The sequence below is a fragment of the Haliotis rubra genome, unplaced genomic scaffold (genome assembly GCF_003918875.1).
Source record: "Haliotis rubra isolate DU_JTF1 unplaced genomic scaffold, ASM391887v1 Scf775, whole genome shotgun sequence".
NCBI classification, from domain to species: Eukaryota; Metazoa; Mollusca; class Gastropoda; order Lepetellida; family Haliotidae; genus Haliotis; species Haliotis rubra.
The window spans coordinates 233,940-261,789 of NW_025767496.1; the positions used below are offsets into that span (position 1 = coordinate 233,940).

At 38.9% G+C, this 27,850-nt stretch overlaps 1 protein-coding gene across 1 annotated transcript; it reads right to left on the reverse strand.

Moving 5' to 3' along the window:
* Nucleotides 1–363: 363 nt before the first annotated feature.
* On the reverse strand, nucleotides 364–27,850 carry LOC124260769 (tyrosine-protein phosphatase Lar-like). The gene is made up of 9 exons (XM_046695087.1): nucleotides 27,260–27,850; nucleotides 13,938–14,210; nucleotides 13,039–13,332; nucleotides 9,226–9,522; nucleotides 7,106–7,285; nucleotides 6,327–6,437; nucleotides 2,966–3,253; nucleotides 1,200–1,472; nucleotides 364–1,042 (listed from the first exon to the last, which is right to left on the reverse strand). Exons 1-9 carry the CDS (start codon nucleotides 27,321–27,323, stop codon nucleotides 714–716), a joined length of 2,109 nt encoding a protein of 702 aa, XP_046551043.1. The 5' UTR covers nucleotides 27,324–27,850; the 3' UTR covers nucleotides 364–713.

Genomic DNA, 27,850 nt, shown 5'->3' on the forward strand with positions numbered 1-27,850 from the left:
TTACCCCGTGTCAGATGTACGTAGTACCCTACGTCAGAAGATGTACGTAGCACCCCAGTCAGAACTCACATACGCTTTACCCCATGTCTGATATACAAATCAGCCCATGTCACATATTACGCGCGTGGTACTCCATGAGAGACGTGTAACGCCAAGTCAGGCGATGCAGGTATTTGTTTGTGTCAGCATTTGGTACCCTGTCACTAACGGTACGTGTTACCCCATGCCAGTTTCGACACGTGTTACGCCATGTCACGTACGACACGTGCGATTTATGACACGTGTTACGCCATGTCATTTACGACACGTGTTACGCCATGTCACGTACGACACGTGTTACGCCATGTCACGTACGACACGTGTTACGCCATGTCACGTACGACACGTGTTACGCCATGTCACGTTCGACATGCAATAGTCTATGTCAGGGGGGGACTTTTTACCCACCCAGGTCAGGTGAACTACATGCTACCACGTGTCGTAGCTACGATGTTACCCTTTGTCTGTTACGCCAATTAATTACATGTAACATCATGATGCGCCAACACCGCAACACAATCATCTGTATCATTACAATTACAAATTATGCTATGGCATACAAATGAAAAAAAATAAGTGAATATCACTCAAATAGCGTTGTACTGCCGACGATTATCATGTTTCCTTTTCAGTCTCGCAAACAAATAATTATTTTCAATAGTGGACAGAAAATTTCAAGCAGGTTCTCGGGAAGGTAAATGCACGTCCCTACCAAGTTTAAGAGTCTTCACTAAAACGGCAGGAGTGCCCTTCCCGTCAAGCGACTCTGATAACGAAGTAACCCGGATGCTATATTGTCTGTCTGGTTGGAGGTTAGTCACTGTGTGGTTGTACACTATGGGGAGCTCCTCACGGGTCTCGTCACTGGTAACAGTGTCCACCACATACACAGCGAACCCTGTCACCCCACTCAGGTTCTTCGGGGGATCCCACTTCAACTCCACCTCGTTCGGCAACACCACTGCTGTCTGTAAGTCCACTGGTCGACTTACTCTGAATCTCTCTGAAATTAAACATGTAAGTAACGTTTTATAGATATTTTATTTTACGGCCTTTTCGATAGCCAAAGAGAACGTGATAACATATCCCCATGGGTACGTTGATCACCCATATTTTCATTTGACTTTCGCTTTTTATACGTCAAACAGTAAAGCACCTACCTACTTTGGCCGCCACGGTAACATTATAGACCTGGCTGACGTTGCCGGCGATGTTGCTTGCCGTGCAGGTGTAGTTTCCAGACCCTCTCAGCCGCATAAGCCGTAAGACGTTCTTGCCATTGTCTGACTTCCGTTTGAGTATTTTCCCCCGTAACAACCAGATGACACGTGGGACAGGATCGCCTTCAGCCTCACAAGTCAGACTAGTGGAACCGGCGAACTTGACCTTGACGGACAGAGATGCGGGCTTGAAGGAGGGCGCCACCATGGTGTCTGAAACAATGTCCCATGTTGAAAGTCTCTCGAGCTTCCTGCAGGATATATGATCTACACCGAAACACGAAGCAATATCACCATCTTGTATCAGCACAGTGGGAGGACACGCAGGTCTTTGCAAAAGGGCCAATGATCATAATACCGAGAAATAAATGACGTTTCACGCTCACGAGTGTAAAAGTCTTGCAATGATTACTCTCACGTCAAGAATATAGTTTATTATGATTTGTGATTGAATTTGATTAGGTAATGCGGAGGATCTAATAGGGAGGAAAATAATTTGTGTTTTTAGATTTGAAGAGGTATTTGAGTATTGGATAACGGGAAATGTCTTTTAATACCAAATTAATGACAGAATCATTAATTTCAACAACTACCGACAATCTGAAAAAATATTTATAAGTCGTTATTAGCAGCAATCTCTTTCTAAATGTACACAGAGTTCTTTGAGACAGACATGACTTCAATGCAGTTACGGTAAAATGGTTGCAAGATGCTGATCCTGCAAAGTATATAGCATCATTAATGAATTGTTCATTTCGACATTCTCCATCATGTCAAGCTAAAAAGAACCAACATAGAGCTATAAACTGTAGAATCTGTCCACATGTTAAATACAACTAGCCACACAAATTACAAACAACACATACATCCCATACAGTGTGCATCGTAACCATTGAAACCCGCCACATTTTCAGACACAGTAAATCAATTACTCAAACCGTAGCAATGAAAGAAGAGAATAGCTCTAATTATCAAAATATGTACTAGGTGGGGGTTGGGGGTTAGGGTCTTGTTTGTAATTTGTGTGGCTAACGCGTTACATTATTCTGGTTGCTCTCTGCTGGTTCTCTTTGCAAACGCAACGATCTGTTAACCCTGGAAAAAAAGAAATTATATACATTTATAACGACAAGTGTCCAGACACAATGGATATACCAGGATTCGAATCCCATTTCATAACGTGCTATTTTACACATAAAATTATTCACATCAGACATTTTACCCAGACACAGTACCAGTCTCTGTTAAGATCTGAGCACACCTTAGATCGCGTCAATAGAACCCAAACCTATGGGAAGTCTCCGTTCTGTGACATCCCATAGGGTTCTTGAAACTATTTTCGACCACATTTGTAACCACCTCTTAATGTCGATTTGTACAAATGAAAGTCCACGCAGAACTCGGATATTTCTTCAGTGGTTCACTCACTTGGATGTCAATGCGCCATGGTGCACAACAAGATGCTTTGAGTATCAACAACTGCCACAATATAATAACGCTGCTACTACTGGAACTTCGTTTTAGTTCATTTTCTAGATGCAGAAATCAGATGTGCTGGTTTGATTGCTATGATCACTTTTGTACAGAAAGTTAAAAACCTCGATGCTGATTGGCTGATGAGGAAGTCGTCCTCTGATCTTTTCAGAGAGAGGTATATTGTCGGAGTAGAACATCACCGCATCACTGCTTTCAACAACAACACCTACCTTCAAGTTTAGGTTCGAACACCCTCACTGAGTAGTCTCTCCGGATGGTGTCGAGTGGGTTGGACGCCACACATGTGTAGTTAGATGTTTGCCTTAAGTCTTGCAGCACCTTAATATTCTGACCATTGTGAGACCGGCCCTTCAGGCGCTTTCCGTTTTGCTCCCACCATACATCCGGCACAGGCTGACCCACGGCGTCACACGTCAACGACACCTCCTCGCCGTAGTCGACCTTGAACCGCAGCTTGGACCGCAGGAACGACGGGGGTGTCATCATCAAAATTCGTTCTGAGGAAATGCATTGATTCGGGATGATTGTTCGTCTCTTGGTGTTATTCAATTCAAAACAATACCGACAGATTCAAAATGATTATCCCATGATGAATAAGGAAAAACAAACAACACATATTAAACATTTGTATAAGAATAAATATATACTGATTCTTTACAGTCAGATGTTAAAAAACACCGTTTAGGATGTGCACATCACTAAGAAATATTGTTATCAATATCATATTTAATACATGTAGAGGTACCAACATTTCTCAACCCATCACTGTCATTTATGGTCCAACAAACAAAAACTGTTTCAGTCGAGTACTCTCTGGTGCACTCTCGAGAGAGATACAGAGAGGTCATTATTATCATGATCTCTCTCAATACTTTTGACGAGATCAATATAAATCTTTTCTTCACAACATAACACGAAAACACGTGTAACCCATCTGAATAAATATAGTCGGTTGGCGCCATGCTGTTTTCTAACACGCCTTACCATACCTAATTACAGAATAGCTACACGTAGATATTAGCATAGGCCCTGAACGTTCTGCACTTTCGGAGAATTGGTTACGGAGAAAAACACTACATGACTAGTGAAATAGGCCTTCGTAATATATATTTCGCAATACTCCTTAATACATATACCTTGACTGAATGTATAAAGTTCAGTATCACCAACATCCTGACTTATTCATACGAATCCAACACCATTTCATAAAGCAAATATTGTACGTCCGTCCAATTTGACGGTTTTCTGTGCATAATTGTCAATAACATAGGCAGTGATATCTAATATACTGCATTCGTAATAACCTTATCCAAATTGGATAACACATCATATGGTATGTAATATGATAAGAGACCACTATGGGTGACAGAGCCTTCTCAGCTGCAGCCCCATTACTCTGGAACAGCCTCCCTATCACTATCAGAGAAATCAACTGTAAAGACTCTTTCAAAAATGCACTAAAAGCCCATCTGTTCACAGTATCCCTCTCATAGACTTTTCTTACTCTCATCTTCAGCGCCGTTGGGCAAATACTTTTTGGAAGTAGGCGCTATATAAATTCATTATCATCATCATTAGCATTACATATCTAGGTCAACTAGTATGTAGGTCATTTTGTATGTAGGTCATTTCGGATCCTTAGCATCTAATTTGAGCATTAACTTGGATCATGAAGATCATCTTGTATGAGGGTTTCGTCTATTTTTATAATTATTAGGGTATCTATTACAAGTCATATAGGTTTGCTTCTTGTCGTGTGTAAATGATTTAGCTTTCAGGTCATCTAGTATTCAGTGTGGACAGGTTTGGTATCAACTGTTTGAGAGCCATTCTAGAAGTTGTGAGCAATAGCAATGACAAGTCTTTATGGATGTTCAACTTCTTTATTGTACAATAGAGACGTTTCGGTATAGATACGTATACCGTTTTCAAGCTTTGGTATCATATTTAATTATTATAGATATAGATACCGTTTTCAAGCTTTGGCATCATATTTAATTATTATACTGTGAATTATAAAGTGCACCACATACATACTTGTGATGCATTAATTCTATTTATCGTTCTCTCCAGCGGTTGCTGTTGGTGTAAACGACACTTAAAGAACATGACCTTTATGCTACACTGCGGAGTTTAAAGAACACCTGATCCATATGTATTAGCCTCGTTAAATGTGTGAGGGGCTCTCAAACCAGTTGATCCAGAGGACATACAGTAGCGTGTATAATCGTCCCAACTAGCAAAACTGTATATTTATGAATCAAGGGCATGGTGTAATGTTCCATTTTAGGCCTACTTGAAGGTTGTCTGAAGGCAGGAGTGCCTGGAATGAGCGACTGAGTATGGCTTGACGCCGCTTTTAGCAATATTCCAGCAATATCATGGTGGGGAACACGAGAAATCGGCTTCACTCATTGTACCCATGTGGGGAATTGAACCCAGGTCTTCGACGTGACGAGCCAACGCTTTAACCACTAGGCTACCCCCCACCGTCCCAGGAGTATGAGGAATAATGGGTGTCAGACTAAAATGTTTCACTTCACACGGTGACACACTTAAAGCCATCGGTTACCAGGCTACGATGTTACATCACTGAGTTTCGCTTGTCACAATCCAAACATTTTAACATCTGTCTCTAATCAGACGATTCCGCGATAAAGACATTTCACTGCCACTATGTTTTGAGAACAGACATTCATACACACTATATTGAATGATAAAAACAGATGGTTTATGAGTCAAAACAAGCGCTCTGAGGTGAGATGGAATGTTGTTTACATGGCACAAACCCACTCTGGCACGGGCTACACTGCTAATTTGAGGGAGACGATTTGAGCACTGTGTTGGTAATGTCAGCGATATGTTCCACACCGCTGTACGTGAAGTCTAATTGGTTTGAGGACTTAAGCAGCATAATCCTAGCCCGTACCGCCAGGATTATTTTTAAGTGTGGGAAGTTAGGCCGTAAGCTGTTCAACATTATCACGGAAATGAAATACATCCTTTATAGCTAAATCTAATTAGTATGAACGCATGAAAATATTAATAGCCGATTCGTGATTTACTCATTAGCTGACATAAATATTTATACCAAAACGTCGCTTTTTGAGCATAATTTGTTATTCGTCCAGTGTTTCTACTTTGGATTATTGTTGTAAGACAGCAGTAACTGTAAACAGGCGCACAGTACTGTTCACAAGTGGTCTTAGCGACTTCAAGCTGACCGTGAAAAGCCCAGTTGTCCTTCAACCAATAATGCCTGTTTGAGACGATGTTGTCAGGCGTGCTGAGTTGGTTCATGCCTGTCATCGTATAGCAATTGCGTATACCAATATTCAAAATTTCTCCCAATAGCTACTGAATTATCTCGTCAAGTTTTGAACGCTCAGAACGGCGTTGAACAGCAAACAATAAACCAACCTTGAGGCTAAATTCTGTTATGTTTACACTCGTTTGTGTTTTGAACAGTTAGGTAGAGTTGTATTTTGAAATCTACAAGATACGTAAAAAACAAGGTTCATTTTGGTCGTGACCCATTAAACACACGAAACACAGACACGTGGCCTTTACCTTTAACGTAGAGATGTGCAGGGTAGGAGAAGACCACTCCCAGGTCATTCTGAGCAGAACACTCGTATTTTCCTTGGTCTGAGAGCTTCACGCGTACAATAATTAGTTGTGCTGGGGAGGAAAACAAGGAAAGAATACAAATGCTGGCTGAGCCAAACCAAGGTTTTTATTAAGTGTAGCAACTGGGAATACATAATCTAGTACACTAAGCGCTTACCGCACGTTTTAATGTATGAAGTAAATTCATGTGTAACGACGACGAACAGATTCCCATTTCGAATAACGTAGTCATGTTGCATTTTGGCATCGATGTCCGACAATTAATAAAATACTTATGTACACTACAAACTTCATCATAGGGAAAGCCAATTTTTCACTGCCGCTGCCACCAGGCACAGGTCCCCACTGTGCTAGACGACTAAAACTTTGCATGGAGTTAAACCCGACTGACCGTTATATATATTAGAAACAGGTGACGACCTTCATTTGAATATTGGTAGCCCATTTCATGCGTTCGACCCGTGAAGATGAGGGTTAGTAACCCATGCTTGTCGTAAGAGGCGACAAACAGGATCGGGTTGTCAGGCCCTCTGACGTGGTTGACGTCATCGTATCCCAGTTACCATATCTATGCTCATGATGTTGATCACTGGATTGTCTGATCCAGGCTCAATTATTTACAGACCGCCGCCATATAGTTGGAATATTGCAAACAAACAGATCAAAATTTCATCCTTTCTCTTTAGGTTCTATAACATATTTTCTACCAGTTCACTCACCATTGGCCCCTAACGCGACCCGATTGTCTTTTGAGTAGTACACTGGGAAGGAGTCCTTGTACCAGCGCGTGATGATATCGGGAGTGCCCTCGGACGTGCAGTTCATGATGACCTCTGCCCCTTCTTCAACAAAGTTGAGCACCGGGTGTTGGGAAATGACGGGAAAGCCTGGAATTTTGGCTGTAACAAACAAAAATCAATAAGCTGTACATGGTTTTAATGACACAAACCATTGATTCCAATGCTCAACACAAGTGAACAACATCTGCCCATGCTCACAACCAAGGTAGTGTAATGGCTTTATTATTTGTGCAGTTCCTTTAATAGGCCTACAATATTATATGAATCAACACTCACCCGAGGGTCCATCAACTATGACAATATGACAAAGTGATGTAAGCACAACGACTATGGCAAGCCTGTGTTAAAGTATGGGATTTAGGGTTTAGGGTTACCATAGACACACCTATCTCTACTTATCATCAACACACCATGTCCCTACTTATCATAAACACACCATGTCTCTACTTATCATAGACACACCATGTCTCTACTTATCATAAAAACACCATATATCTACTTACCATAAACACACAATGTATCTACTTATCATAATCACACACTGTCTCTACTTAAAATAAACACACCATGTCTATACTTATCATAAACACACCATGTCTCTACTTATCATAGACACAACATGTCTCTACTTATCATAGACACACCATATATCTACTTATCATATACACACCATGTCTCTACTTATCATAGACACACCATGTCTCTACTTTTCACAGACATACCATGTCTCTACTTTTCATAAACACACAATGTCTCTACTTTTCAGAAACACACCATGTCTCTACTTTTCATAGACACACCATATCTCTACTTATCATAAACACATCATGTCTCCACTTATCATAGACACACAATGTCTCTACTTATCATAAACACAAGATGTCTCTACTTATCATGAACACACCATATATCTACTTATCATAGACACACCATGTGTCTACTTATCATGACCACACCATGTCTCTACTTTTCATAGACACACAATGTCTCTACTTATCATAAACACACCATGTCTCTTCTTATCATAAACACACCATGTCTCTACTTATCATAAACACACCATGTCTCTACTTATCATAAACACACCATGTCTCTACTTTTCATAGACACACCATGTCTCTACTTATCATAAACACATCATGTCTCCACTTATCATAGACAAACAATGTCTCTACTTATCATAAACACACGATGTCTCTACATTTCATGAACAAACCATATATCTACTTATCATAGACACACCATGTGACTACTTATCATGACCACACCATGTCTCTACTTTTCATAGACACACAATGTCTCTACTTATCATAAACACACCATGTCTCTTCTTATCATAAACACACGATGTCTCTACTTATTATAAACACACCATGTCTCTACTTATCATTAACACATCATGTCTCCACTTATCATAGACACACAATGTCTCTACTTATCATAAACACACGATGTCTCTACATATCATGAACACACCATATATCTACTTATCGTAGACACACCATGTGTCTACTTATCATATCATAACCATGTCTCACCATGTCTCACAATGTCTCTACTTTATCATAAACACACCATGTCTCTACTTATCATAAACACACCATGTCTCTACTTATCATAAACACACCATATCTCTACTTATCATAAACACACCATGTCTATCATAAACACACCATGTCTCTACTTTATCATAAACACACCATGTCTCTACTTTATCATAAACACACCATGTCTCTACTTTATCACAAACACACCATGTCTCTACTTATCATAAACACACCATGTCTCTACTTATCATAAACACACCATGTCTCTACTTATCATAAACACACCATGTCTCTACTTATCATAAACACACCATGTCTCTACTTATCATAAACACACCATGTCTCTACTTATCATAAACACACCATGTCTCTACTTATCATAAACACACCATATCTCTACTTATCATAAACACACCATGTCTCTACTTATCATAAACACACCATGTCTCTACTTATCAAAGACGCTAGTCTCCACTCAACGGTTCTGGCTACCTTTTTCCTTGTATGTCTTGATGGTGGCCCTCGCCCGCACTATTTCTCCAAAGCCGTTGCCAGCAATGCAGGTGTATGTCCCGTGGTCCTGCCGGGACACTACAGGGTCGATCCTAAGGATGGACACCCCGTCACTCGAATCCTCATAGATTCGCCTGTTTCTGTCGTCAAACAATCGTCCAGATTTACGCCATGTCACTCTTGGCTTCGGGTATCCGTCCGCCCGACAGACTAAAATAAGGATACCTTTGTCCTTCACCTTGGAGTCACGTGGCGGAATAACCATTCGTAGAAAGGCTATAATGAGAGTAATCATTTACATCAACTGTGAGTTTACCAAAGGAAAATATTCAAATAATCCTGTTACATTTACAGATAAAAATACTTTACTTTTATGTCAAGTATATTCTTTACTGATTCTGATGGTAGTGAATGGAATGTAAAGAATATGTTCAATACTTAGCTGGTGTGTCTTCTTTCGGCTCCTCGCCCCCATGATAAATGAAACAATCAAAGCAGCTGGCTACGAAAAATGTGCACGTGCAGAAAGAAAAGGTCGCATCTACCGGAGCTGTATATAAACAAAAATCAGCTGTACCATGCACAAACCACAGACATGCAGAGCATACGTGTACTACTCCCAAAACGTTAAGGACCACCCTGTTCTTTCATAACACTAATTAATTACGTCATGACATAACAGATTAACTGTTGTAACATAACGGAACCGGGTGGTCCAGAACCTTTTTTCAATAGCATATGTACTACTGAGAAGCCCTCGGAGAAGCTACCAGGGTCTGTACCGTGCGTAGAATGCTATGGGACAACATAAGAGGTAGAACAAAAGGCGTTTGATTTAGTTAGTTTAACATTTAGTTTAACAGCTGTTTTTTAAGTTTCGTTTGACACTTGTTTTAGCATTGCTGTTGTACATGATGTGATTCTCCGCCGTGAAAGGTGAGTAGAAATATCGCAATAACGGCCGGCTTGCGTCAGGGATACAGAGATAAGTCGTGCCCTGGGCACCTGTGAGTAACAGTATCGTGTCTGTATCCGTTCTTGGAGTGGAGGGTCGTGTTATTACAAGGTTGCGATGAGCGATATGAGGATGTATCGGAATACGTTACTAGGGCAAGGGGGAACACCAGTATTGATTTCCACCAGATAGTCTGAAAACTGCCTCCAGCTGTAGATAACTCGGTATACAACCTACATAATGGGTGAATACACCAGGACAGGCGCTCTATCTTCCGACAGCGTCCGATATGGCATCAAAGGGTTAGATATTTGGGTGTTGCGCTTAACAAGCTTGATTACTGAGAGATGTAGCTGTTTTTTCTTTGGTACTGCCCTACACTGAACCACAAGTTATATTACAAAAATGGGATGTCACCTCAGACGAATGATTCTGTTCGCCATTTGCCTGTGTTCACCTTGTTATAACTGTGTTCACCTTGCTATAACTGTGTTCACCTTGTTATAACTGTGCATTCGGTTGTATAAGAATAACACGAATGAAGAAGGCAGCCTGGTCGGACAATTCCAGTATGATCCATTGGCCTGACTAATGATCATGCTGGCCCTTTGAACATACCCGCAGGCAGAGATACGGCGCAACAGTGATATTATCATTAGTAGTAGCAGTATTACATCTCAATCTTTTACCCACACTTTAAAATTCCAATATAAATGGATTATTTTCATCGTCTTTGTTCATATGTTCTGAGAAAAAAGGTAGAACCGTCTTCAAGATTCCTAGACCATCAAACCTCAAAACTAGCAATATTGTTATCGGTATCTTCTGTTTGATTGGCATATTAGAAGTTGGTGTGTAATAAGAAAGTGAGATACTTTATGGATAACAACTTCGCATCATATATAATAAAGAAGCTGTTGTCAATAAAGTATCTTGCTTTCGTATTATTATCAGTTTATTTACAAACGAAGAAAACTGTATCTAAAGCTTCAGACCTATAGAGTGTATCAAGCATATATCGAAGTAATTAGATCTTTGTGCTCATGTCGTGCCAATGTACTTTCAACGTGACCATAACCATGGTCTTATTCATTAACTTGAAGGATAACTGTTGGCAGCCATAAAGATCGGACTCGGAAGTTGTTCCAATTGCACTGAAGTCTTGAGTGCACTGTGGGCAAAACGTGATGATGGCTCGTGCAGAGTTTGTGCTATTGCCGTATTTGCTAGTATACCTGTGCAGGGCAAACGTATAACATCAATGTTTTGGAAGTCAAATGTGGCCGATAAAAACACAGTATAAAACATGACTGTTCCAATAATTATTGCATTCTTCAAAGAAATGGTCGACCAGGGGATTTGACGAAATCCAAGCAAAAACACTTTCAACATTTATCAAAATTCCGGATCGCTGCTAAGATTACACAATTTTGTCGCGATCCGCGTGTCGTCTTAATATGTTGATATTAAACACAGTAGATCTATATACAGTCAGACTAATCATTGTATTGGGACATCACGCTATTATATGACTCTGCTCTCTGTGAACAGAACTCCCTAGGTGAATCTGTTCTACATTACTAAATAATGGCAAAGGATCAACGCAGAAAGCAAAATACTGCAACTGAATGATATCAATAATCGAGCAAATAATATAATTCATAATTATCCTAATAATAGGGCTATGACAAACTAAAGGAAAAATGCAAACAGAATAATAACTAGCTAAGCCACAACAAATGAATACTTGTTCGCAGAAATTTCCGTACATGGTATTTCAAATTTACTAAGCCTGTATAATTATTGTGTATTTCATTGAATCAGTCTAGTTGATCCAGACATTGTTAGATACCAAATTTTATTTAAGGCACTGTTTATGCCATGCTTTCATCAAACGGAGAAAACTGTTACCCCGTTCTTCTATTCTACATCCTACGAACAACTATTCTATTTGTTGTGACCTAAAGGCCATTTTCTAGTTTGTAACGCAGCCTCGAATGGAACAATGGATGATCTTGTGAAATAGATGAAGTTGAAGTTGTACTGTGTGCACACCTAAATACACACAAAACACTCATGTTACCTAGTTCTCTAACAGTTACCATGTCTTACCTGCACAGCAGATTGGGGTATTAATAGAAATTCAATAATTTCAATGCACTTAGTTTCACTGTACTTTTTCTCACTGAGCCTTACAAACAAAAACGGTCCGATAGAGAAAAGTATTTATTTCAGTTTCAAAGGAGAATATGCGTCATTTGCAAGAATCCCTTGACTAAACAACACACATCCTCCACTGATCTGTTGGGTATATATATACTATAGCCATGTCTGTATTGCTGGACTTTGCTTCACTGCACTCTTCTGGAGCTGACATAATGCTGAATACATGACAAAATACGCAGGGTACTTTTGAAGGTCGAAGAATATTTACCGAATATTTAACGACAAGAACAGATGTTGATAAGGCTTAAGCACATGTTATCGCCATAGAATGTCTGATATTTCAAAGCCAGGCAATAGTACATTAGCGGGTCACCTGGATCAACATCTAACATTGACTTTTGCAACCATTCTTTACTCTCTGGAAGCATTCCAAGAACATTGTAACTGAAGGATGCTGCCCCGTGACAACAAGCTGGATGATAATACATACCAAACTCCTCATTTTCGAACTTAATCGTTTGTGCTTCGCGAGAACCACTATTTTACTAGTTTCTTCTTATATTTAAGCTCCATATGTGGTAACTATTAAACTGTTAGGAATCGAAATCTTTTAAGCTGTTTTATTTGCTTGAGCATTAGTTCGGTCCTGAGTGGAATTCCGAAATACTTACGTGTTTTTTCGTCCCCTACATAGACGGACTGTTTGCTGGAACCTTCTCCGTCCAGAGAGATGGAAGCTACTTCAACCTTATAGCGAGACGACCCTTTTATATCCCTGAGAACTGTCTGGAAGTCTCTGAACACTGGTTTCACTTTATACTCCGTGAGGGACCTGTCCTTGCTGTCCACCTCTGTGTAGATGACCAGATACCCCAACACTCGGCCATCTGGTTGAGGGGACCACGAGACCTTCACTGAGTCATCATCTAACGTCACTGCCGTCACGTTATTGGGTGCCTTTTGACCTACAAGTAACGATGTCTGTATCACTGGCGCATATGTCAGAGTGAGTGAGTTTGATTTACCGCCGCTTTGAACAATGCCTTACATTATATTACTTCCTCTCATTTTAGTAGAGCACGGGAAAGCCCAGAACACAAATATTGTGTTCAGGTACTAGACCCTAACCTACGATCATCGCATCCTGTATCGGGTAAGGTACGTAACCTACTCAATGTATTTAGGTTTTCTAACATGCTTTACTCACTTTATGGTTCTACTTTCTGCATGGTCGTGTTCTGACATGTTTTACTTACTGTATTAAAGTGTTCTAACAAGTTCTACTGTATGGTGGTGTTCTGACATGTTCTACTTATAGTATGGTCTGTTCTGACATGTTCTACTTATAGTATGGTCGTGTTCTGACATGTTCTACTTATAGTATGGTGGTGTTCTGACATGTTCTACTTATGTATGGTGGTGTTCTGACATGTTCTACTTATAGTATGGTGGTGTTCTGACATGTTTTACTTATAGTATGGTGGTGTTCTGACATGTTCTACTTATAGTATGGTGGTGTTCTGACATGTTCTACTTATAGTATGGTGGTGTTCTGACATGTTCTACTTACTGTATGGTGGTGTTCTGATATGTGTATAGGCGTGTACCATGCTGTAGCTCCTCATTTGCCTTCCCTCCACACGGATGTAGTACAGCGTGCTACTGTTGAGCTCGGTAACAGGGAAGTACCGCCGAGTAGGGTTCAACCTGAACGTTGTCCACGTTGTTGTTCCATCCTGTCTGTAGGAGAAGTCGAGGTTGGCGAGGCTGACGGTGCCGACGTCGTACCTGGACACTAACACCTGCGTATCTGACAGTGCACGAGCGTTGAGACTGATGTATCCTTGAAATAGACGTACAGTCTGATAAGTAGGTAGGAAAGTCAAATCAAATTAACACAGATATATCTACTAAAAACACTTACAGGGATTCAATATTTCATTTACATAATTAAAGCACAGTAATACAACGTATAATATTAATAGATTATTCAAAGCAATATATAACAACACAACATATACACTACAATCGACGGAAACAGCAATATGTTATTAAAGAGATAAAACTACTGATTTTGAAAATTCGAGATTTTGGTCAATTAAATCAGTTGAATTTTCATTTTGATCCAAGTTATTTCGTAGTACGTTTCAAATGCTGAAATGTAGTTACATGTTTTGACAAACATAAAACTTATTACTTGGGGTAACTGGTTATGTACATAATGAAACAATAATATTATTCCAACAAAAGTTAATATCAGGTATTGAGAAGGTGCATTTATGTACCTAACTGTATAGTGGTAACTTCCCTAAAGTATTACACATTATTGAATTACAATCCAATAATTCCCCAAACGTAATACACATAATTGAATGACTGTGCAATAACTTTCCCAAAGTAATACTCATTAATGAATGACTAAACTATAACTCCCCCAAAGGTAATACACATTATTGAATTACTAAACTATAACTCGCCGAAAGAAATACACATCATTGAATTGAGCATGTAATAGCTGCGTGGATATGTGCGCTATATAAAACTCCCCAAAAGTAATTCACATTATTGAATGACTATACTATAACTCCTTTAAGTATTCCACATTAACGAATAATATAGGAGTTACTTCTCATACTAGAATGACTAAATTATAACTCACCCAAAGTATTGCACATTTTTCAGTGACTAAACTATAACTCCCCCAGAAGGAATAAATGATTTTTTTTAATGACTAAACTATAACTTACCCAAAGGTAATTAACATTATTGAATGACTATACTATATCTCCCTATAAGCATTCCACATTAACGAATGACTAAATTATATCTCGTCCAAAGTAATACACATCATTGAATTGAGCATATATAGCTGTGTGGATATGTGCGCTATATAAAACTCCCCAAAAGTAATTCACATTATTGAATGACTATACTATATCTCCCTATAAGCATTCCACATTAACGAATGCATAAATTATAACTCGCCCAAAGTAATGTACATTTTTCGAATGACTAAACTATAACTCCCCAAAGTAATACACATTATTGAATGACGCAAAACAACTTTGCAGCTCTATGTCCTGGAGTTTATCAATTTCTGTACATAGTAAAAGTATAGGCCAACATTGTATATGACAGCATCATTTTTGCTTTGCAAAAGATTTACGACAGAGTAATGAGTAAGTGGTTCTTTAGTGAACTTTGTTATATATTTCGTTCTAAGTATGTCATAGGCATTACAAATAGTACATGATATGCATTTTCTATATAATGCTGGCGTCTGGTTTTACAAAAAGTACATAGCCTTTCGTTATATTCAATTCTATTGTACCTGCCACATTCAACAGCCGTATTAAAATTACTGCATCTAAACCTTGTTATAGCAATTCTTAAATGCATAGGATATCACAACACAAGTATATTTCAACATTAAACAAACTCCTTGTAAAATATACATTTAGGAGATTCACTAATTGACGAGAACCAAGTCTGTTTTAAGTTATCACCTAGCCTTAGCTTGAATAGATACACAAAATATTCCATATTTCCAATTTCTTGGCTTAGCCAAGCATAACCAAATCCATATTGAAACAGGATGTGTCTAACTTTGTTACCCAGGTATTATAGCCTAAGCTATCAAGTGATCTTAACATTAAATAACATTGATGTTGGAGTCTATTTTGTGGCATATGTACAAGTCTAAACCAGAATTTGATCGCTCTTGACATGTACAAATGCTGTAATGGGAGTCTGCCACACTATCCAAGAACCATACCATTTAATGTATGTTTTTTCACCCTTAAGTATTGTTCACAAAATTTAATTTGCACAGCCTATATTACTTTGGAATGACATGTTCCCCAAATTTCAGAGCCATAACAAAGAATAGGCACAACCATTGAATCAAAAATATTAAGCAGATGAGTGCAAACTATGTTACCAATTTTCCTCTGGAAACCATTTGAAGACATTATAGCTTTAGAGGCCTGAGATGCAAGACATGTCTGGGCTTTAGTCCAGACAAGCTTGGGTGTGAAAACTAATCCTAAATACCTATAGAAAGAAACCGTTTCAACAGGGTAACCATTTGAGAACCATTTCTCATAATGACGAAGAGGCCCCCCAAATGCTAAAGACAATAATCTTGGTTTTGTTTAAGTTAACTTTCATCCCTGTACTATTACAAAAGCTTTCTAAAACATTTAATTTCGTTTGAAGCAAATTACACGTACCAGATAGTGCCGAAATATCATCTGCAAACATAAGTGCACATAGATTCAAGAAATATTGATTAATGAAGATTCCTTGACCTCCATCCAATTCTAAATTCTTATAAAGATTATCAATAAATATAAGAAACATATGTGGGCTTAGAATACATCCCTGCCTTGTACCTACAAAACATTTTCAACAAGATGAAAGGCCATGTTTAGTTCTGACACTGGCTGAAAGATTGGAATACATTGATGCAATAATATTATAAATCTTGCCCGATACCCCAGCCCTATGTAAAGAGGCTAAAAGAACATCATGTCTAATTGTATCGAATGCCTTCGAAAAATCTATGAAGAGACAGTTGAATCTTTCCTTCTGTTTGCAGGAATACTTTTGAATAACAGCCTGGAGAACAAACATTTGATCCACAGTAGAGTTACCAGCTCTCAAATCTGCCTGGGCCTCATTTAATATGTTATTTTCATCACACCACATTTGTAGCCTTTTGTTAAGAACTGAGGTAAAAATCTTACAGAGTGTGTCAATGAGTGAAATGCCTCTGTAATTGTTTGTGTCATGTTTATTTCATGATTTATTTAAAGGGCATATGATGCTCTTGCCCCAGCTGTTTGGGAAGTGTCCTGTATTCAGAATATTATTAAAAAGAAATATAAGTGGTTTGATAATCTTATGTTTTGTTGCTTTAAGAAACTCTGTGGCAAGTCCATCTGGTCCAGGTGTCTTGTTATTTGGTAAGTTTGAAATAATATTTCCTGTTCTGATATTGGTCCCTGTTCTGTGTACATAAGGTCCATGTTGGAAGTACTGCAGTGGGAGGTGTAGTCTGTTTGAGTATCTGTACTGAGGAGCTCTACAAAGTGTGTTACCCACTGTTCATCTGTGATTTGGTTAGATAAACCCTGTGAACTCCGGTCTTCCTGAAGTATTTTCCAAAGTAATTTAGGGTCCTTTCTTGCCTCTACTAGTCTATCTTTCGGTTTCCCAAAGTACTCATTTTTTTCTTTATAAACGTTTTCTTGAAGATGAACCGTACATTTCTGAACAGAGAAATGCCCATATTATTGTCTCTATGTGCCCTTAATGCTGTGTATTTCTGTTGTTTAATGTTGTCCAGTTCATTGTCCCACAAGGGTGGTTGGGTAATATTTCTTTGTTTCATAACCCCAGAGTACAGTTTCTTAGTGTGTACAGGTTTACTAAATATTGTATAGCCCTGTCAATGTTACTATTTATCATGTTGATAAGAGTTGGATAAACATTATTACAGGTGTTGGTGAAGTTTGTAATGAAATTATTGTCAGTGTCCTTACTCCATAAAATCTTAAACCATTTACCTGTTTCTGTTTTTACTGGGTTAGGTCTATCGGGGCTGTAGTGTGTATGATAGGATGTGGATACCTTGTCAGAGCTTTGTTTATGACAGTTGATGTCAAGTGAACAGTACAGGGGAAAGTGACAGGACGTGTCAATTGTACCTACTCCAAAATCTGTGATTCGAGGATTATTGAATGACTATACTATAACTCCCCCAAAGTATTACACATTATTGAACGACTAAACTATAACTCCCCCAAAGTAATACACATTATTGAATGACTATACTATAACTCCCCAAAGTACACTACTATAACTCCCCAAAGTAATACACATTATTGAATGACTATACTATAACTCCCCCAAAGTAATACACATTATTGAATGACTATACTATAACTCCCCCAAAGTAATACACATTATTGAGTTACTAAACTATAACTCCCCCAAAGTAATACACATTGTTAAATGACTATACTATAACTCCCCAAAATTAATACACATTAATAAATAACTACACTATCACGTATATCTAAACTTCAGCAAGGCTTATTCCGTTACCCCCAGCTGTCCATGACTACCAAAATAGTTGTTCTAGCTGCCAGTGCTTCCAGCATATTGCAATAAGTCAGCATACATTCTTGATCTTTAGTTATCCTCGGCACAAAAATGATGTATTGTTGGATATGAGACTGCGATGAAAATCAATTCCAGAAGAAACATTGTAAAGTACGACTGAATTGTTATCCTTGTATTAATTCTGATCAACTTGGTTTCATGTCTGACAGATAAATTGGTTGTAATCTAAGACTTGAATGACGATTAAGGGATTACACATAATCTTATGATACTGCTGGAATGTTATTATCAAAAGAACGTTTTTGATTTTGTCGCTTGTTTCTTTGTATGACGGAAATTTACCTGTCATCGTTTTCCTCAGCGGATTCAGAAACGGTTTTGTGTGATGATGACAAATCAAATATTAATAAATAAAACGAAATGTTTTATTATTGGTATAAAGAATCCGGAATAGCAAATAACGAAGTAATCCTGGTGTCTATACAGGTGGCGTGGTCTCTAGTGTGTGTCTGTTTTATACATTACGGTAACGTTCTCGACCCATACTTGTGTTATCTCAATACAATCTTTCCCATTAGTAATAACATCGTGGTTTGCGTGATTTACTTTAACACTGCATTATGGGCGGTGCATGTTGTTTACACATCATAACCAGCATATTACATAGCTAAATATAGATGCCGTTCACATAAGTTATCTTCACGTACAAATAATACATACTTGTGTAAAAGATTGCGGTGATTGCGACAGAGAGACTAACAATTAGTTTTTAACGTGAGATACGTATTGAGACACAATGAGTGAGACGTGCCGCTAAACACCAGCATGAGGCACAGCGTCAGATAGCAAGACAGAGAATTAAGGTGTTTTGTTGTGTAGCAACATTGCTTCAGACAAAGTGGTGCCAGAACAACATAACGTAAGGTAATGATGAACGACGGACGTCAGGTCAAATGTTTGAAAGATTCGTTTATTCTAATCACAAGGTATTGTTGACTACATGTTCGCAATACATATGGGCATCTCTCATTTATTTTCAACTGTAACATTGTATAATTCTCGAAGAAATGGAAAGAGGCAACAATAAACACATAAGCATCAACTCTTCATATTATGACCACCATCCTACTCGAGGTCATCTCAGTACATTAAAAACACATTTTTGGAAGCAGGATATGCAGGGAATATTTATAAAAAGTCGACGTGAAAAATATTTCACCTGTTTGCCTGTCTGTGCTAATGATGTTCTAATTATGAACATATATGTAACGAAAATGTTATCTTTCGTTTGTTTAGAGGGCGTTCACGGGAACAGCTTCTGCCAAGTGTTTTCAATAATCTTGTTTTGCTATTAATCATATAGAAGTGCAGTTGTTGTTGTCGCTTCAGTAGGCGCTGACAGGTCGTTTTAGCCGTGGATGTAAACCCACTGACGGTAGCATGGGAGGGGCCACAATATGGACGTTGACTTTTTGTTGTCTTTGTGACATCTGGTATAAACATCAAATACGAGTCTTTCAATGTGTTAGTCATCAGAGTGCAGAGTTCTCACTGACCCAAGCAGTACGCGCCGATCACGTCGTGCATGCTGCAGTTTATCATCTCTTGGAAGTGCTTGGGAATTTATGAGAACGATCTATGGTTACCCCCCGCCATAACTACCCCTCCCAGCCACGTATTGTGTCACGCCTAGCAACAGGAGTCACACCAAAAGCAACAGCTTCAACTCTTTTCTTATAACCAGTATAATCCCACTCCAGATCTTGATTGACATCCTACAGTGTGAGGCAGGATACTTTTATGAGAACAAAAACGTGTTTGAAGAGCTATTTGTAGAATCGCAAGAAGGACGAACGTCAACATTGAGAAACTCATTACTTTGTGTACGCAACACATGGAAACACGTGGAACATACAGGAAAGTTAAAACCAAATAAGAAATTACAAATATCCCCCGAGAGAACGAAAAGAAAAGTTTGAAAGGTGTATTTTGGATTTTGGTGTTGATGTAACTGATTGAATTTGAAACTAGACTTGGTGAAATACAAATTGATACAGGTACTCCAGAATACATTCTCTACCTGACAATCCGGGATAGGTACAACTGAATACAGCAACCATGATCTTTACCTAACAATCTGGTACAGGTACAACTGAATACAGCAACCATCATCTTTACCTGACAATCTGGTACAGGTACAACTAACAACAGCAACCATCATCTTTACCTGACAATCTGGTACAGGTACAACTGAATACAGCAACCATCCTCTTTATCTGACAAACAGATACAGGTACAACTGAATACAGCAACCATCATCTTTACCTCACAATCTGGTACAGGTACAACTGAATACAGCAACCATTATCTTTACCTGACAATCTGGTACAGGTACAACTGAATACAACAACCATCATCTTAACCTCACAAACGGATACAGGTACAACTGAATACAACAATCATCATCTTTACCTGACAAACAGATACAGGTACAACTGAATACAGCAACCATCATGTTTACCTGACAATCTGGTACAGGTACAACTGAATACGACAACCATTATCTTTACCTGACAAACGGATACAGGTACAACTGAATACAGCAATCATCATCTTTACCTGACAAACAGATACAGGTACAACTGAATACAGCAACCATCATCTTTACCTGACAATCTGGTACAGGTACAACTGAATACAGCAACCATTATCTTTACCTGACAATCTGGTACAGGTACAACTGAATACAGCAACCATCCTCTTTACCTGACAAACAGATACAGGTACAACTGAATACAGCAACCATTATGTTTACCTGACAATCTGGTACAGGTACAACTGAATACGACAACCATCATCTTAACCTCACAAACGGATACATGTACAACTGAATACAGCAACCATCATCAGGTACAAACAGGTACAACTGAATACAGCAACCATCATCTTTACCTGACAAACGGATACAGGTACAACTGAATACAGCAACCATCATCTTTACCTGACAAACGGATACAGGTACAACTGAATACAGCAACCATTATCTTTACCTGACAATCTGGATACAGGTACAACTGAATACGACAACCATCATCTTTACCTGACAAACGGATACATGTACAACTGAATACAGCAACCATCATCTTTACCTGACAAACACATACAGGTACAACTGAATACAGCAACCATCATCTTTACCTGACAAACGGATACAGGTACAACTGAATACAGCAACCATCATCCTTTACCTGACAAACGGATACAGGTACAACTGAATACAGCAACCATATTCTTTACCTGACAAACATATACAGGTACAACTGAATACAGCAACCATCATCTTTACCTGACAAACATATACAGGTACAACTGAATACAGCAACCATATTCTTTACCTGACAAACGGATACAGGTACAACTGAATACAGCAACCGTATTATTTACCTAACAAACATATACAGGTACAACTGAATACAGCAACCGTATTCTTTACCTGACAAACGGATACAGGTACAACTGAATACAGCAACCATCATCTTTACCTGACAAACATATACAGGTACAACTGAATACAGCAACCATATTCTTTACCTGACAAACATATACAGGTACAACTGAATACAGCAACCGTATTCTTTACCTGACAAACAGATACATACGCAGCTAAACTGATATGAACAAAACTTATTACGCTGTTTTCAGCAGTTACTGCATGCCGTGCCAGCTTCAGTTTGGTGGCCAATTCCGACGGAACAGACTAGTGAATATAATCTGGTCTTTGGGAATTGCAGCGATATATACAAGTCTTTCTTTGTGATAATAATTTACGCTCAATGTTCCCTTTTTCAGAAGCTACTTGAGGTCATGTTAGTGCACTGCTGCGAATAACAGATACCACCAATTATAATGTCCATGACAGAAGACCAATAGTGACAACGGATTAATTGATGTGCCTTTTTCCATATGACCGACAACTCCACCTTTATGACTTCCCTGCCGATACGAATAAATGCTATATTCCAGCTGAGGGGTGGGTTATACATCTAGACTAACACTTAGCCTCGGAGGACATATAACTTTGACTGAAACAAATGTTTCCACTTAAAATAAAAAGGAGCCCCAGTTACTCGGGAGATTCGAAACCTGAGGAAATCTAGTCTTGCTTTATTTAGCGCTTTAGCATTGCAGAAAAGGCTGAACGGAACGGACTGTGAGACTATTAAAACATCAAACACAGGGACAACAATTTGAACACATTCGACCCCACTGATAGAAAAATCATCCTTTTTTTCGCTGACGTCAAACCTGTTAGTTATGATGTAATGATGATATAGTCAAACCTTCACCAGAGTTGTTTGTTTTCCGTAAATACTAATGTTAGGAATGTCAGATTCGATTTAAGTTAAACAAAGTGTTAACAAGATGAGGAAACTGACAAGGTTGTTGTTGAATACATGATCATCACTGACGCCATTGAGATGTGTGCCAACGCATAAGTGTTTCAATTGGAAGTCAGTGGTTTGCTGAGTAGATATTTATGACTGTATGGCATAAGAAATGTTTGTTTATCTTCCAGTGCTGTTTACATGTCTGACAACATAACGGCAAGCAATATATATCTGTAAAACGAATTGCTGCATGTGTTGGAACTCCAGAAATCCCCCCTCCAGCCCCGACACGTGTACTTAGTCTACAGTAAGCCAGTTTACTGAATTTAAGCAGCAGAGAAACACATTCGAACTTGTGAAAACATGGGGCGGGGCCTTCTAAAAACATACTAAAAACATAGCAGATTAAGTTACGTCGACAACGAGGCAGAGATAACGAGGATGGGAGAAAAGTATTTGGTGAATAAACTTCACACTTCTCTATCATCCTCATCAGAGGGAAATAGCTGGGGGTCTCGGGACATCTGGGGCTTGAATGGGAAGACTTTGGAAGAATGTAGTGTAAGGGTAGCAATTAGTACTCAGGTACTATTACTGTCTCCTGTGCATCTTCGGGAAGGTAATCCTGAAACACCTGTACAAACACTACCAGTAGCAACAGAAATAGTATTTCACGGAAGCGAGTTTAGTATTCTGTTTATTACTCTCCAACATAAACTGATAGAAACTGTCTACAGTGTGATGACTCTCAGCTTTCCGCGAGTCAAGCAAGGTCTAATACCATTGTGACAGAGGTATTAGCATTGTGACGTCATAACTGTAAACCATTATGACGTCATACATGTAGCGGTATTACACTAGTGTAATATTGTCGTTAAAACATTACACTGCAGTATTTTAGACGGGCGAGTAATAATACAGTAATATCCCAACTTGTCACGTATCAATATGGTAATACAGTAATATCCCAACCTGTCACGTGTCCATATGGCAATACATAGAGATTATTAACCGAGTGTGTCTCCGTATCATTAATATCATATATTAAGAATGAAAATTGTATTATGCGAGCCTCTGGCGAGCATAAAACATAAATTTTTATTCCTAATATATGATATTAATGATACGGAAACAAACGAGGTTAATTCTCTTTATCATATAATGTCATTCTTAAAATTACTCTAAAAAAAGAAGCAAATCGTATGTGAATTTATATGAAGAGAATCGAGCATTCGCGTTAGAATACTTAGCGGTACGCCAAGGTTAAGGTCGTTCATGACGACGGCATATGGTTGTGACTAGTTGCTAATACAGTGCAAACAAAACTCATGCTTAAAATGAGTTCTTTCTGTCTAAGAGAAACAACAAAACCGGGCAGAGTTTTCCTGGCAGTGTTTCTATTTTCATTGTGGGTAATCACCTCATCAATATCAGTTTCTGATACCTGACGGAATCGATTCGTCGTCTGCATTGTGATCGATAAATCGAAATCCTTGGTTGGTACCTTTCTTAGACGATTGCATTTCAGTCGTGCCTCATAATCCGTACCTTCAATGGGAACGAAGTACGCTCGTACTCCGTTTCATGTTTTCTAAAGTCAATTACTGCAGTAACGACTCCAGAACCTCAGTCATCAATTCTTACAGAATCACCAATTTTGAGAATGGGGGCAGCCATGTTTGTTTACTAACAATGTAAACTCGTGACTACGTCATCAATGAAATGTTAACGTTTTAGGATTCGCATGGCGTGTATGGAGTTTTGTGAAAGTAGTTCGTGGATTGACGTAATTTGCATATTTGGATACCAAGTTTATCAGATTTTTTTATTGCACCAATAACAACCTCCATTATATGATAAAGTAATATCCCAACTTGTCACGTGTCCATATGATAATACAGTAATACCCAACTTGTCACGTGTCCATTTGGTAATACAGTAATATCCCAACCTGTGACGTGTCCATATGGTAATACAGTAATATCCCAACCTGTCGCTTATTAATATGGTAAGACAGAAATATCCCAACTTGTCACGTGTCTGGTAATACAGTAATATCCCAACTTGTCACATGTCCATGTGGTAATACAGTAATATCCCAACTTGTCACGTGTCCATTTGGTAGTACAGTAATATCCCACCATTAGACGTGTTGATATGTAAATGCAATAACGCCCCAACCTTGGACACGTCGATATGGAAATATAGTAATATCCCAACCTGTGACGTGTAGAGATGTAGCTGCAATGACAACCCAATTTTTGAAGTGTCGATCTGGTAAAGCAGTAATATCCCAACCCGTCACGTTTAAATATGGTAATACAGTAATATCCCAACTTGTCACGTGTCCATTTGGTAGTACAGTAATATCCCAACTTGTCACGTGTCCATATGGTAATAGAGTAATATCCCAACTTGTCACGTGTCCATATGGTAATGCATAATATCCCAACTTGTCACGTGTCCATATGGTAATACAGTAATATCCCAACTTGTCACGTGTCCATATGGTAATACAGTAATATCCCAACTTGTCACGTGTCCATATGGTAATACAGTACTATCCCAACTTGTCACGTGTCCATATGGTAATACAGTAATATCCCAACTTGTCACGTGTCCATATGGTAATACAGTAATATCCCAACCTGTTACGTGTCCATAAGGTAATGAAAATACAGTAATATCCCAACTTGTCACGTGCCCATATGGTAATACAGTACTATCCCAACTTGTCATGTGTCCATATGGTAATACAGTACTATTGCAACGTGTAATGTGTCCATATGGTAATACAATAATACCCCACCATTAGACGTGTTGATATGTAAATGCAATAACGCCCCAACCTTGGACACGTCGATATGGAAATATAGTAGTATCCCAACCTATGACGTGTAGAGATGTAGCTGCAATGACAACCCAATTTTTGAAGTGTCGATCTGGTAAAGCAGTGATATCCCACCCTATGATATCAAGAGATGTAAATACAACACTAGACCGCACTGCGGCTTGTGCATATAGTAATGCAGTAATATACCGTGCAGATATGTAAATATAATCATACCTAAATCTGTCGATATGATAAAAGAGTAAAATCCCATGCTGTAAGGCGTATATGTAGATATGTAAATGCAATAAAGCCTCGCGTAGTGGCGTGTCTGTATAAGAATACCGTAAAACCCCAACCCTAACCTCGGACGTTTCGCTATGGTAAGACAGTAATATCCCCCCTGTAACAATATGCTACTCTGTAGTAATACCCCATCCTGCATGATGTAGATATGTAATGTCGGGTGTTCTCTTAAAGGTCGGTGTATCCTGCCCTATCTATAGCAAACACGTGCAAAGGCAAGTCAAATATACCATGTCAAGAATTATATATAACATGATCATATATTTCCAGTCGAACATTAGTCACAATAGGCCAAACGACCTCACCCGACTCGAATCAGACAGTGACTTGAGCATTTATATCAGTGTCTTTAATTTCAGCATGCCAATTTGAGCTTTTCCCTCCTTCCTTCAGGGTCCAGTTAATTTGATGTATCAGCAATTATTCTTTTTATGGAAGTACATAGAACATGTTGCAAAGTGTTATTGAAAAACATGTAGATTATTCTGTTACTCGTGTCATGTAGCTCCACTTGTCTGTCTGTTTACGAATGTGTCTATTGCAGGGATTTCAAATTGTGTTACTGTAAATACACAATCTAGTCGTAAAAATATATCGTTTACCCTGCCATGCCCTGCCATGTTCTGTCCTCGCCAGGTACATGTTCAGCATAGTCGGAAACAGACCCTCTATGTTCCCCAATAACACTCAAGGCGCTGTTAGAGTCCAATACATTTATCAGCTGTGAGATTGTAATAGGTTTTAAGTTTTCATTTAATAATTTTACTTTCCGAAAATATACATGTGGTAAACCAAGATGTGCTATTGCGATGTAATGAGCTGTAGAGGGAGCCAAGGTGTTTATGAGTTGCCCCAGAACTGCAGATATGCGACATGGATCTCTGCTGCTAGTGCTTCAAGTGCTAACTATTCATTCTTTTTCATAGAAATACGTGGTCGACTCAAATTTCCTTCTGCAAAATACGCTCTTAACTGGTTTTGTATGTTTGCTTGAGGGAAAACGTGCCACTTTTACATTCCAGTGTCGCCATGCTAGAAAGTGTCGATGTATAAGTGTACACTACCAGGAATGGAATTTAGCGACACAATCTGTTTAAGTCATTAGCGCAACCTCTCCCAGTACAGTAACCAGTCATATAATCCTCATGGAAAAGTTATAAAAAATGCTTTAAGAGAAAACTGTCATGACCGGAATTCGTCAAATGTTTGCAAAGAATGTTCTCCGTGATGCCTACTCACCGTATTGGGCTCGGGTCCTGATGACACACCCGACGAGGAAGACAAGTGCCCCCAATGACAGCATCGTTGACTTCCTTCATGCAGCTTGACTAATTACTTCCACATGAAGTTCACAGATATAACTGTTCCCAAATGTACACTGTTCACATCCAGAAGTTTCGCAACACAGTAATTCCGCCAATACCTGATTTAACTGTACAACACGACACAATTCAGGACATCACGTCAAAGACAACAGTCTGGAGATACCATCCTTGCACGTCGCATTACATAATTATGGCAATACCAACATATCTGTATTCAACACGCACTTTAATGGTCCGCTTGTCGCGTCCTGAGCAGATGTCAGAATTCTTCCAATAAAATATGTGAATGATTTGATGACATTAAATATTCCTGGAAGAAAGAGCCGTGAGCGTGGGTCGGCTGACGATTCTGCCTGGCGTGTCCGTAGTACGAGAAGAGCAGTGTTGCCACAGCGGGACGCTGGGATATACTCGCTTTGCAATTAAGCATAAAATGTGCGTAGCATGACTTTCACAAACTCGCTTCACTCCACTGCCCTTGTTGAAAGGCTGAAGGATTTCCACC

What these genes read in the sequence shown, in the direction of transcription:
- LOC124260769 (XM_046695087.1), bottom strand. Translation starts at nt 27,323, where the DNA reads ATGCTGTCATTGGGGGCACTTGTCTTCCTCGTCGGGTGTGTCATCAGG. An exon ending in TGCACATCTCTACGTTAAAG is followed by an intron (nt 3,254 to 6,326) that starts GTAAAGGCCACG and finishes GCATTTCCTCAG; the next exon opens with AACGAATTTTGATGATGACA. An exon ending in TACCGTGGCGGCCAAAGTAG is followed by an intron (nt 1,043 to 1,199) that starts GTAGGTGCTTTA and finishes GTTTAATTTCAG; the next exon opens with AGAGATTCAGAGTAAGTCGA.